Raw genomic sequence first — 12708 nt, 5'->3', positions numbered from 1 at the left:
CTGTCTATGTTCTTGATTTGTTTGCCTTCTTTTTCTGATTGAGACAAGCAGCAGTCACTGTATCAGTCTCTTCTATCTCGTTGTATCTTCAACCCCAACCATAGGCGAGGGTACTTGAAACAACTAGGCATGATCTCTAATCACCCTAGCTAGTGAGATATTTTCTCCGAGAGGTGCACGCAAAGGTCCTTCCATCAATGTGTACCTTCCAAATCTCAGTCGACAACCAGAGACCTCTTTGACCTCTTGGGCCACTTGAAACCAGATTACAGGAAGTAATCAGGAAGCGAGTTACCGTCCGCCTGTTTCTCTCCGCCTCCCAGCTGCATGTCTTTGTGCTGGTCATTTTCTGGGGCTGCAGCAAAGACGTTGAAGAACCTCTCGCCTGTGTCGCTAACCTCCAAGACACTAGCCATGTTGCCGCACCGATAGCAGTAGTTGGGGGCACTCCATACTGTGCTAAGGCGGTCGTCGTATAGCACCTGAAAGCCCTCCTGACACAGCTGGTGCGCCCGGAGAATGTGGTCCATGTTATTCACAGCCAGAAACTTCTTAACCACTTGGGCTCCAAATGTGTATCCTGCCCCACGAGGGCTCAACGAGAACTCGTCTCTTTCAGGGTCTGGATCAGACCAGACCAAGTCAGCCATGGGGCCTTCATGAGGGATCTCTCGGAAGCGGTCGATGATGACAATCTGGTCTATGGAGTGGATAGAGGGGGAGAGGCCTGCACAACGGGATATGTCAGTAACGGCAGCAATGAAAAGCGAGAGAGGGTCTAGAGCAGGCCATACCGCCATGGACGCAGAAGATCTTGTCATCAATGACGACGCTGAGGGTCAGGAAGTCAAACATGTCGGTGAAGTAGTGCCAAACGTTGGCGTTTCCGTATTTTCTCGAGCATTCGGTGTAGAAGCCGTAGGACTGGGTGACGCCGCGAGACTCGTGATTGCCTCGGATCAGATGCACGCGATTGGGGTATCGAAGTTTCAAGCACACTAGTAGGGAAATCGTTTCGACGCTGAACATGCCGCGGTCGACATAGTCTCCTGTGGGCGCGGTTGTCAGTCTTCCATGCTGCTGCTGTTGCTGCTAGCTCCAATCTCCGACACCGTTTTGCTTACCGAGGAACAAGTAGTTGGTGTCTGGGCACCAGCCACCAATCTTAAAGATCTCGATGAGGTCGTAGAACTGGCCGTGGATGTCGCCGACGACGGTGACGGGGGCGCGGACGTGGACGACATTGCTCTCGCGCATGAGCAGCTCCTTAGTCTTGGCGCAAACGGCCTCGATGACGGATTCGGCGAGGAGCTCCCTCTTATATAGGCGCGAGATACATTCGTCGAGGTCGACGGATGCTGCACACAAGAAATCGTTAGGAGGGGTCGGGTATGTCATCAAGCGGGAGGAGGGGGAGGGGCGCAGAGCGTACCTGGAAGGCCAGGCATCGTGGTGAGAGTGGAGGATGCGACAGCGAGCAAGCGCTATGTCGCCGGTTGGGTTGGGTTAGCGGAAGAGAGCGTGTAAAAATGGCAGCAATCGTCGTTGCAAAATGTCAGTCGCTCACGGAGCAGGTCGTCGGTGACCACTTCTACTCCAGACGTGGGCGGTGTGTGGTGGGGAGCGCCGGGGTTGTAGTAACATGATCGAGAGCGACAAGCCTTTACATAGAAGCAGGAAGCGCGACGGCGGCGGCGGCAGCAGAGTATGAAGGTCGAAGCAGGTCGGTGTGTTGGGGCGCCGGGTGAATCAACGCCGGGCTTGCGCGCGAGGGGAGGGGCGTTGATATACGATGGTGCTCTGCTGAATATCGCGAGTTGTCGACGGTACAGTGTTTCGAGGGTGCCCCGGTTTCGCAGCGCAAGGAGGGAAAGAGGGAAAGAGGGAAGGAAGGAGAATGAAGGAACGGCCGACCGAGCAAACCAAAGAGAGGGGCGCGTCGTGGGGATGCCCTCAGAGAGGCGTGCGCTTTCTCTCTGTCGTCGTCTGACGAAATTATCTTTTTGGGTTTGATGACAGCTGCTGTGGCAGCAGCAGGAGGGACGACGGGGACGTCATGCCGCAAAAGGCGGCGGCGGTGGCAGCAGCAGTGCAGAACAGACAACTGCAGCCAGTCAAATCGGAACAACACAGCTGGTGAAGCTCGGGCCAGCTGAGAAATGCCATCCCGACGCGACGCAGTGCGAGATTGAGATTGGCTCTCTTGCTTACGTACACACTGAGCCGTCGAGGGGCCGACCTCTGCGAGCCCCTAACAGGAGCGCTGGATGGGATGAAAGCCAAGGAAGCCCAGTCCTTTGGCCCTGCCTACTGACATACCTAGCTAGGTACCTATCTAGGTACTTAGAGGGGGGGCGGGGGGGGGGGGGCACTCAGCTCATATAAGAAGCACTGTCCCCCCATTTCTCTCGTCTGGCACTGATGTTGGCGGTTGCGCTCTTTTTCCTTTTCTTCTACCACCTGACATCCGCGTCCGTCGCATGCTCTGTCGACCGGATCTCTGATCAAACCCAGCTTTCCCCGTCATCAATTCGCTGAGCTCACCCAACTCTCAATTGCAGTTTCTTAGTCGGTGATATTTGGGAGACTACATGCCTTTGTTGCAGTAGTGGATCTGCGGTTCTATTTCCTTGCTTGTTTTTTCAACACAAATACCCATTCATCCCGCCCGCCTGCGTTGCAGCTCGCTTGCTTCTCTTCGTCGCCGTTCCCAGGGACCCAAACAGCATCTGGGTTTCCAACCGTTGACGATGCATGCTTGGTTCACCCCTTTCTCACCCCCGCCTGATCTGTGGGTTTTCTGGTCGTTTCCGCGTTTCAGTTCGTTGGCTTGCTTTCATGATGGCGAGTTCCCACTAGATGCCCATGCTCTCTCGCCTTTCTCTTGTCACAAGGCACCATCTCAGACTCTTAGAAAAAATCCAACAGTCGTCTCATACCCTACATCCCTTGAACGACTCACTCTGCCTTGTTGAACGCAGACCGTTCCGTCGACATTCCGCCATCCATCTGAGCCATGGTGGCAATGTAGTTCAATCCTAGTCTATGCATCATTCTGGGCCTGCCATCACCGTTTCAGTCAGCCTGTCGCTGCGTTGTCGTACACGGGACCCATTTTCCACCTACGACAACAGCCGCAGGTTGCCTCGTCTCAGGCAGCCCAACAGGCTTCAGACCGTACAACAGAAACTCCTGTCACTACTACCTCTCTGGGACGTGTTTCGGTCCGAGTTCTCTTTCCTCCAGGCTGTCTCAAAGCCGCGCGTTTGGAGGATAAGCTAACTCTACAATCCTGTCTCCCTTCCCCCTCTTGCTTTTCGTCTTGACCCGCTTCGCGTAAAAAGAACGTGTTCGTCTGTCCTGCCACTGCAACTACACCTACCTAGGTGCTTGGCGACAGCAAAAAGTTGCATGGCTATGGCTGCTGCTCCTACGCCTGCCTGCTCCTGCTCCTGCCGTCGGTGGGAAAAAGCAACATGACCGGGCCGATGGATTTTCCGGCATCATCTCAGCCTTCCGTGGCGGAAGTAGTTGCCGTAGCTGAACTGTGCCTTGCTGGGCAGCAGGTACAGCTAGCCCCACTTTGCACCTGAGTCTGGGCGCGTACAACCTTGGACTGTGGTCAACTTCGTCGCGCTTTCTCCCCGACCTCATCCCGGCTTATCGTATCCCTCCTTGGAATGCGCCCAACGCGAATGACGTTTGAACTCTGCATTCCGGCAGCCTTCTTATCCTTAGTGTCTTAACAGCGTCATCCAAAGGTCTCAATGACGATCCCGGGCTTGCTCGTTGTGTAGCGATTCTACCTACAGAAGGCCATTCAACGGGCGATGCGCCGCCTCGGCCAGCGCCAGCGTATTTGCTACCGTAGGGATCTCTGACTGGCCCTGGGCCGCGAACGTTGATACCTACTATACGTCTTGTTTGCCAGCTCCCGGCGCATCGCGAATACCAAGGTTGGCTGTCCTGTTTCCTTGGCTCTGACTCTGCTTCTCATGCAACCCACCAGGCCTTCTTCCCTCCTTTCATTCTCCTTAGAGGCCCGGAACGAAATCCAGTTTCCAAGATCCAGCACCTCAACGAGGTTTCGCTTGCCCGGAACATTCTCGCTTATCTCCCTCTCCTTTCGGGAAGGAAGTAACCTCGCCCTTCGTTTACTACCCTTTCACGCCCCGGCCGAGTCGTCTTGTGACTTTGCCCTCGGATCGGAGACGCCTTAGTCCCTGTTCCGGCGAACCTTTCGCTAGCATGACAGACCGCGCACCCGGCTCGGGACCGGCCACGAAGGAGCCCAGCTGCATTAACTGTGGCGGTACGGGACACTGGGCCGTGGCTTGCCCCGAGCCCGTGAGAGCCAAACCAGCGTAAGTCGCCTGAATTTTCATAGTCGTGCTCATACATTTCTACTCTCTCCTTTGCATGAGCACCACTGACAAGGTCAAAGTGGCCTGTCTCGAAGAAACACTTCAACCAGCCATGATCACGCCCGAGGAGGAGACCATCAGCACGGCGGAAGACGACCAGGTGCCGTTGTGACCAAATATCCAGCTCCACCCACCGGCAATCCGATCGTCACTCGCTACGGTCCGCCACCGCCGGGTCAGCCCCTTGCTCCTCCGTACCCCGGCCCCCCGCAGCCCTACCCGTCTTATCCACCCCCGCCGAATGGCTATGCGCCCCCGCCACCGGGTAGTTACCCTGGTTACCCCCAGTATTCAACCCCGCCGCCGCCGCCGGCTCCTCCTCCTGGTGCTTATCCACCACCGTCCGGCCCTCCCGCGTCATCGGGGCCGTATCACTACCCAGTTCCTAGCCAGTATGGCGGTTCTCCGCCAGGACCTCCTGGGCCTCCCCCTTCTTATCAGCCACCACCGCATTATCCCTCCGGCGGTTCATATGCTCCCTCATACTCCCCTCCGTCTGGATATCATCCTGCCCCTGCCCCTCCCTCTTCCAGTCACTACCCTCCGCCATATAATTCCACATCCACGTCACCAGGCGGCTACTCTTCATCCACATACGGGCCACCGCCAGTTCAGCCGCTTTATGGAGCCCAACCAGGACCTCCTCCACCCCCGCCTTCATATGCCCAGCCATACGGACCACCTGAGTCTGGATACGGGCCTTTGCCTTCCCTACCCGCTCCTCCACGTACTATACCGCCACGTCTACCTCCAGGCCTGCCTTCAGGTCTACCACCAATCCCTCCTCACCGGAATCAGTTGCCGCGAGATCGACATGGACGGCATCGTCAAGGCCAAAACAACCGACCAGACCGCTCCCGCAAGACCAACAAGCATGGCAACCCTAAACGCGATGCGTCACAACCCAAGCCGAAAATGGGCGGCACAAAAGAGAAGCAGGTGCCAGCCCGAGTCGAGTCCGAGCCGAAGGTCTTGAAGACAACACCAGTGCCAAGCACGACGCCTGAAAGCCGACACGCTAACACGGTCTCTGAGGAAGGCGTAGATGATGACGAAGCGGATTGGAAGTGGGAGGAGGAGATGATATTCAAAGAGACGGACAAACCCCACCAGCCAGACCCAATAGCGAAGCCACTCCCTGGCCCAGAAGGGTACCACGATAACATCATGTTGCCTCCAGCATGGAACGCGACTTGCATTCAGTCTGAATTTGTCACGGAAGAGAACCTCGTGGAGTTTTCGCGGCCCGTCCGAGAGACCGAGCGCTTTGCATCTCTGCAACTTGACCCAGCTTTCTGGAGAAGTCCAGTTGATTCAAAGATAGTCAAGCAACAACCCGAGGTGCGGGACAAGCCCATCACGTTCAAGTCTGTTCGACTACCCGGTTTCCCTTCCCTCCCACCGAAACCACCAACCCCGGAGAACCGCGACTACCGACCGATGAACAGCCGCAAACGTACGTGGGAAGACTCGCCATACAAGAGCTCGCTCGCCACAGGTAACCAAGAGGGTGGCGAGTGGGGAGATCACCGCCACAAACGACACAGAGGTGACTCGCACTCAGGCTACGATACTGCGTCACCCCACAACCGAAGGACCAGGGAAGACTCTCGTCCAATTGACCGATACCGCTCTCAAAAGTTAGATCGTGTCGATTCTGATCCCGCTCAAATGCTCCTGAAATCCCTGGAAGATCCCTACGACGCCGGTCCTTCCAGACGACATGATGGAGAGAAGCTGTCGATTCGCCAGGACTCCGTCTATTATAGCTCCCGACACGCCAGACACCATACCTTAACCAACAGTACGCGCGAAGGAGGGCGGACATCGCCACCGTCAGGAACATCCCCGCCAGAGAGAAACCCTCGGGGCAGACACGCTTCGAGATCTCGGTCCCGTTCGCGTCGTTCCCCTCGCCGCGGGTCACATAGCAGCCAAGCCGAATCACGCCCAGCATCTAGGCAATCTGTGGCCTCATTCGTGTCCCATGGCACCGAAGATTCCGAACTGTCGGCCCTCGAAGCCGAACTTCTGGGCATCGCTCCTAAATCAAAAGAGGGCACGGAAGGCAAGCTTGGAGACCACGCCACAAAGCTCCGCAAGCGCGTGCAAAAGGTCGACTCGGCTTACGGGTAAGTTGCCGTAACTTCTTTGGCATCCAGGATTTCGTCCAGCTAACCTATCCCATAGCCGTCGATGGTAACTCAAGCTAGCCTTTTCTACATCTATGTTTGAGCAATGGACCCGGCCACGCAGCATACAGATTGACAATCCCAAGAGTAGGGTGACGGGTAACATCTTCGCCGATTCATCGCTGTTTCATTACTCAAATACGAACACGAAGGACCTCGCCCTTGTAAGCTTCAATACCACTGCATTACAGCAAAACCCGACATGAGGACGGCGTCTGTCGGCGGCCGAGAAAACCGCTTCAGCTTGGGAACGGCGTTTGTTGCGTGCATCTTGAGAGATGTTGGATGTTGGCAGCCCGGCCCTTGTCGCTTTAGATGTCTTCGCACACTCCAGGGAGCCATGCATATATGGCCGTATTAAAACCAAGGTGTTCAACCTAGATTTGAAATGTTAAATTGTCCATGATTGGCCGCATGTTTTGAGTTTCTGCTGTGTCATGACACAAGTCCGGTGTCAAGTTATCGTGTGGCCGAGCGGAAGGGATGTTGCCTGAGAGTTCCGTTCACTTGGACATCGGACGAGACCGACCTTTCCACCTGGCTTCCCATGTCCACAGCTGAAGTTAGTAGTCTATTTTTCTGGCTGTTAGCTGTTTCTTCCATCGAAACAGCCGCACTCACTCGATCTATAGCATCTTCTAGTGACTGAGATACTCATTACCGTCAACAGTCACAGTACGAGAGGCTATCAAGGTTTAAAACTCCGATCGGCGTCAATTGCTCATGGAAGACTGATGACCTAGTAAGAAAATATTGTAGGAAATAAAAGAACGGTCGTTTCCAAAGCTCTATGCCCAAGTCCGGAATCCGCCGAGCCCCAGAAGTCCCTGACTCCGTGGCAACATCGGTCGGACGATCTCCAAACTCCCAGGCTCGATACACCGAGGACCGTCAAACTCGTGGACCAGTGCTCAATCCCCTTTGCCCGATGACGCTTATGCACGGTTGTTGAGCTCCATGCGCTTCTTGAGGCGGTAGGCGATAGCGCGCTTGCGGCCAGCGGCGGTCTGGGTGAAGGCAGCAGAGCCGCCAAAGGGGCCGGCAGCGGCACCGTTGCGGACGCGGACGACGCAAACGTTGGTGGCCATGCCGACGGTGGCGTCGCAGGTCATGCCGGCGGGCATCTGGACCTTGACGGGGAACTCGGTGTTGGTGGCGAGGGAAAGGCCCTGGATGCCGAGGCCCGGGACGTCGATAGTGACCTTGGCGCTCTGCATGGCCTCCTCCTTGGTGCCGCCCGAAGTGCCGTCAACGTCGGCGGTCAGGGGACCGGCGCCGTCCTGGTTGATCTGGCGGAAGGTCATGGTGATGGTGCCGTCGTCAGCGCAGGTGGGCATACCCTGGGAGGCGCCCATGCCGGCGGTGGCAGCGACGCGGGCCTCGGGGGGGCCGCTCTGTTGCTTGCCCTTGTTCTTGCCACCGCCTCCGAGGAGACCGGCGAGGCCCTGGCGGACGTGGAGCTCGGCACGCTTCATGTTGGGGATATCGTCCTCGACGCCGGTGGCTGCGGACTTGCCGTTGTTCTTGGGGGCGGCAGATCCACCCATGAAGTTGTTGATCATGACCGAGGCGTCAACGGGGCCGTTGCCCTGAGTGCGGCCGAGAGGACCGACCTCGCCGGAGGCGATCTCGCGGTCACGGATGATGGCGGTGTCGGCCTGGGAGCCGCAGCCGTTGGAAGTGCAGTCACGGGGAGTTCCATCAGCGACTGGAGGGAGGATTAGAGTTAGTAATCGATGATCGAACTATGCTACCGAGGCAGAGGTGGGAGAGCAGCTTACTGGTGAGACCGGGCATGGTGACGCCATTAGCGCCCTCGACGGACAACAGCGTGCCGTGAGCAGAGACGGAAGCAGCCAGGGCGGCGACGAGAAGCGACTGGGAGCGCATTTTGAATGAAGGATTCGAGCTGAGGGAAACTAGAGAGGATCGGAGTCGAGAGGAGGGGGGGTTTCAAGGATTAAAGAGTTCCTATTCAAGAAGAGCCACCGGGGCTAGAGGGATAGGTAAAGAAAGTGAAAAAGAGGTTTGAAGTGAAAGGCTTGCTTTGTTGATGCTGTGTGATGAGAACAGGAGAAGATTAGCTTTGAACCGGTGTGGACGGGACAGTTATATAGAAGATCTGGGACGGTCCTGCCTTGGCATTCCATATCTCGTGGGCTTTTGGGGGGGATGAATTTTGACAAATTCCTTGGGTTGAGTTGGGACGGATTCGAGGGAGGTGAGGTTCTGGCAATCGGATGGTTCCATGACGGACTGGAACAGCGAAGCAGATCGGTCTGCCAGTGTGGTAGGCCGGCGAGAGGCATCGATGTTCCAAGGTCTGTTCTCGGCTGAACCTCACAGTCCTCACTCGCACACGCACGCAGACTCTTTCCTCGTCGGCCTGTCTTGCATCCCCGATGAGACCTGGCACCCTGCAACCCTTGGTCAGGGTCAGTGTGTTTTCAGTGGCTAGGACCTTCGGGTTGTCAGTCAAAAGTCAACCTCAAGCAGAACTCGGTATCGCGTCGATTCAAGTGCATGGGAACCATCATGGGAAGGGGGGGCGTGGGACAGGGGTGTGTGTATGTGTATGGATGTGGTTTCGGTTCCAGTTCGACTCTGGCTATTTGAGAAGAAACTGGAATTGCTTCTCGCTCGCCGTGAGTTAACCATGATGAGACGACGAGACGTACGGCGACGTCGGAGAGTTGGTTGGACTGGCGGGTCACCAAACGGGACACCGTCTAGATACGAGGTTGAGAGGAGACATCACAAACGGTTGCCAAGAGGCGATTAGAGCAAATCGCATCTAAGGAGATGGAGTCTTCTTCCAGAAACACGGGAGACGTCCATGTAAGCGCCCACATTCACATCCGCATCCACATCCACATCCACATCCACATCCCGGGCCACGGTACTGCGCCTCATCCCAGGGAATGATTTGAGTGATGTGCGGTTTGGAGGTGCTAAAAAAAAAAAACAAAGGGTCACGATTTGGGGAAGGGCGCAGAGAGGGAGATGTGACGCCGGGTTGCCAGCTCAAGGGATCGAGGCTCAAGACTCGGAGAGTGTTGGGACAGGGCGAGAGAATGGGGAGGAGGACATGCGAAGATATGCGAGGACATGCGAGGGTGCTCGGGTGCATGAAGCTTGGCGAATCTTTGCTCTCGAATTTGTTTCAGTGGAGGTCTCGGTGACGAATGACCGTGCCGTGCCGGGGGTGATGTAAGTGAGAAGGTCTGCAAGGCCTTGAGCGCGCGGGACAGGCGACGATAGCCAGGCACAGGAACGAGTGGAAGCACGCGCGTTTGGTGGTTGTGGGTAGTGTGTGTTTGTGAGTGTGGTGAGTGGGTGGCACGGTGGATGAGCGAGTGAGTGAGTAGTCAGCAATGTTCGTCAGTCAATTCCCCTGATTTTTAGGTGTAGGGGACGCAAGAAAGAAGCCCAAGAGGAGTTCCGATTGGTCCGTCAGCCAGGAACATGATGCACCCTTCTCACGGGAGCCAAGAAGTTTACGGTTTCGGTGATCAGACCGGGGGATACTCTTACTCGGGGAGATCTTGGGGATGTGAGCCAAGGGAAGCTTCTACACAACATTACCAGGGTGCTCACAGGGTCTTTCTCTACGCAACTGTTGTCCGGTTCCCGTAGGCTAAGCCTTCTTGGACCCGTTGTTTCCCCCTGACTAAAAGTCTTGGTAGTGAGGATTTGTATCGCCTCAGTCTGGGACGTGACAGAGCTTTCGGCTTCAAGGGCTTCAGGGCTCGGAAACGCTGGGCCACGTTTGGGAGTCAGTAAACACGGAGTGTGGCCCCGGCCTGCCCATGTGTGGCGGCTTCCTCTCAGTCACGGAGCGTGTTGTATCGGCTGACGTGAGAAAGGGGGGGGGGGGGAGGGGGGGGGGGGGGAGAGCGAGAGAGAGAGAGAGAGGCGAAGCGCAATGCTTGGTTACGGTAGTGGTTTTACGCATGTTTAGACGGTGGATGCTGTTTCTCCTCCTCTCACCCACTCGCTTCTCACCCACTCACTCTCTCTCTCCCCCGTTCGCTTGGCTTGGGATTAGTTTCGGGCATCGGCCTCGGGGCTGCCGTGTGAGCCTAATAGTAGTAGTACGTCTCAGAAGACTTGAGTGATCTTGGGGTGTTTGCTCCTCCACCTTTGGGTGATCATCCGCGATGTGCGTCCGCGATATGCAACCACGTTGCAAGGCCACTGGGGAGCTCCCATCCGGCCTGGTGCCGCAATGATCTCGTTTCTATGGGGCAGGGAGGGGCGGTATACTAGCGAGCAGAAAAAACCTTATTGCTGATGACGGGCTCGCTGCTTGCATGGCGGCCAACACCGGCGAGTGACGAAGGCCGGCCCGGTCTGCATCCCACCATCTACCTACGTCCATAGCCTAGCCTGCTTGGGGAGGAAGCAACAGAATGTAGCATGCTGTAATGGAAGCCTTCTAGCGGGCCCGGAGGGGCTGGTGGTAGGGGAGGGGGCCGTGAGTGGGATGGTGTGCTGCGTGTGGTGTGGCTGTCAGTGCCCGACCGCGACCCTGATCTGAGACGGACCGTGTGCCTGAGAGACTGTGCAAGGTCGGTGCTTCTGCGAGCTGACGGCCAAGTAAGATATAGAGAGTTGCAGAATGGCGTGGTGACAGGCCTTGCATAGAGCAATCCTGCCGTTTACAATATGGGGGGACAAGGTGATAGCGGCCCGTTTCTCGATCGTCTCTTCACTCGGAGTCACGCATCTCCTGTTCACAAACCTGAACTCGGAAGTGAAAAAAGAAGAAGAGGAAAAACAGGGGAAGAGCAGCTCCTCGGAGAATTGCGGCGGGATCGTCGGGACGAGGGGGGCAGATGATGATCTTAGCCAGGGGGGTTTGGTGAAGCAAGCAAAGAAACGTACCCAACCCCCTGAAGTCGAAGCTGGAGCATGAAACAGGAACCAAATTTAGCGGCAAAAGCCTGGATCGATTAAGCTAGTCTTACCGAGGAGACGGATAGCTCAACAGCAAGCAACCTTTACGCATACATGCACACATCACATACATAGTACTCTGTCTGAATCTAGCACATCACACTAGAATGTCATCGATGTATGCTTAATTCCGCATGGCATTAGCTCTGCCTTCCCCCTCTACTCAGATTGCTTCTCTCGGTCTTCGTTTTCTGCTCCCGACACACACACTCTCTCTCCAACCTTGCTTTAGTTCCGTTCACCCGCCGTCCTTGGCCGTCCTTGGCCTTGCACCACTTGCCCACGTTCACTACCTCTCCAAGCAGTACGTGTGTATACTCTTTCACTACCGCTACTGCAGGCACACCGCTGCCAATCTGTCATCCCGCAACTCTAACACGCTCGACCTTGGCCGGCGCCGTCTTGGTCGTTAGCCCCCTTTGGGTTCTCGCACTTCGCTCACACGGGCTACTTCATGACCTATGCTGCTCTGTTATTGAGGCGGTTGCTTAAACCCCCTGCTCAAATGGGAGCGTAATACATGCCACTTCCAGTATCTCGCTTTCGTCCCGTCAACATATCATCGTTCAGGATCGCAATTTACCATTTCCGAATTTTTATCATGCCCTCTAAAACCCGGTTCCAAATCCAACGTCATTCCATATCACGTAGCAAACAGTCATTCGGAGAGTGTGCTCCTCGGATTTATCTCGCAGGACTAGCCTTGCCTGCCGTGGCTGACTCTGCCGTCCGCTCTGACATCCTATCGACGACAACCACACGTCCTCGGGCCTCCTCTGTGACAAGCTTGGTACACCTAGCCAGACATTGCCGGCCAAAGCAAATCCAGACATGGGATAACCACCCAGCCCGACCAGGCACTCCTCGTGACGCCTGGCGTCTTTCTTACGTCCGCGACGCAGCTTCACACGTGGGAAGCATACTGATGTGCCCCGAACCAGAAAGAGAAACATTTACAAATAGGTTTGGATCGGCATCGACGTTTCCCCGACCGAAATCGAATATCAGTCCATCATCGTATCCACCCCCCTCCCCCCCTTGATTTCCTGCGGATCGTGGTCCCTCCGCTCTTTGCCGTCTGTTTAGGGGGGTCCCCGGACACAAGATACTCTCCTCTCGTCTTTGATGACGGC

General features: G+C 56.1%; 3 protein-coding genes across 3 annotated transcripts; 1 reads left to right on the top strand and 2 right to left on the bottom strand.

Annotated features, from left to right (window-relative positions):
* On the bottom strand, positions 1-2105 carry CDEST_10573 (Putative serine/Threonine protein phosphatase PP2A). Its single transcript, XM_062926729.1, has 4 exons — positions 1433-2105; positions 1125-1358; positions 795-1049; positions 1-727 (listed from the first exon to the last, which is right to left on the bottom strand). The coding sequence occupies exons 1-4, from the start codon at positions 1446-1448 to the stop codon at positions 267-269; spliced, it is 966 nt and encodes a 321-aa protein (XP_062782780.1). The 5' UTR covers positions 1449-2105; the 3' UTR covers positions 1-266.
* A 329-nt stretch (positions 2106-2434) lies between these two features.
* On the top strand, positions 2435-7020 carry CDEST_10572 (Putative Zinc finger, CCHC-type). Its single transcript, XM_062926728.1, has 3 exons — positions 2435-4364; positions 4445-6556; positions 6615-7020. The coding sequence occupies exons 1-3, from the start codon at positions 4249-4251 to the stop codon at positions 6625-6627; spliced, it is 2241 nt and encodes a 746-aa protein (XP_062782779.1). The 5' UTR covers positions 2435-4248; the 3' UTR covers positions 6628-7020.
* A 531-nt stretch (positions 7021-7551) lies between these two features.
* Positions 7552-8776, bottom strand: CDEST_10571 (Putative egh16-like virulence factor; the record flags this gene model as incomplete). The annotated part of the gene is made up of 2 exons (XM_062926727.1): positions 8398-8776; positions 7552-8324 (listed from the first exon to the last, which is right to left on the bottom strand). The coding sequence occupies exons 1-2, from the start codon at positions 8504-8506 to the stop codon at positions 7552-7554; spliced, it is 882 nt and encodes a 293-aa protein (XP_062782778.1). The 5' UTR covers positions 8507-8776.
* Between the last annotated feature and the right edge of the window lie 3932 nt (positions 8777-12708).

The sequence above is a fragment of the Colletotrichum destructivum genome, chromosome 7 (assembly GCF_034447905.1).
Source record: "Colletotrichum destructivum chromosome 7, complete sequence".
NCBI lineage: Eukaryota > Fungi > Ascomycota > Sordariomycetes > Glomerellales > Glomerellaceae > Colletotrichum > Colletotrichum destructivum.
The sequence above is the reverse complement of the archived record's forward strand: the minus strand, read 5'-3'. Positions and strand labels throughout refer to the sequence as shown.

Coding starts and splice junctions, on each gene's coding strand:
- CDEST_10573 (XM_062926729.1), bottom strand. Junction 1,050..1,124: donor CACCAACTACTTGTTCCTCG/GTAAGCAAAACG, acceptor CCGCGCCCACAG/GAGACTATGTCGACCGCGGC. Junction 728..794: donor GATCTTCTGCGTCCATGGCG/GTATGGCCTGCT, acceptor CCCGTTGTGCAG/GCCTCTCCCCCTCTATCCAC.
- CDEST_10572 (XM_062926728.1), top strand. CDS start 4,249: ATGACAGACCGCGCACCCGGCTCGGGACCGGCCACGAAGGAGCCCAGC. Junction 4,365..4,444: donor CCCGTGAGAGCCAAACCAGC/GTAAGTCGCCTG, acceptor ACAAGGTCAAAG/TGGCCTGTCTCGAAGAAACA.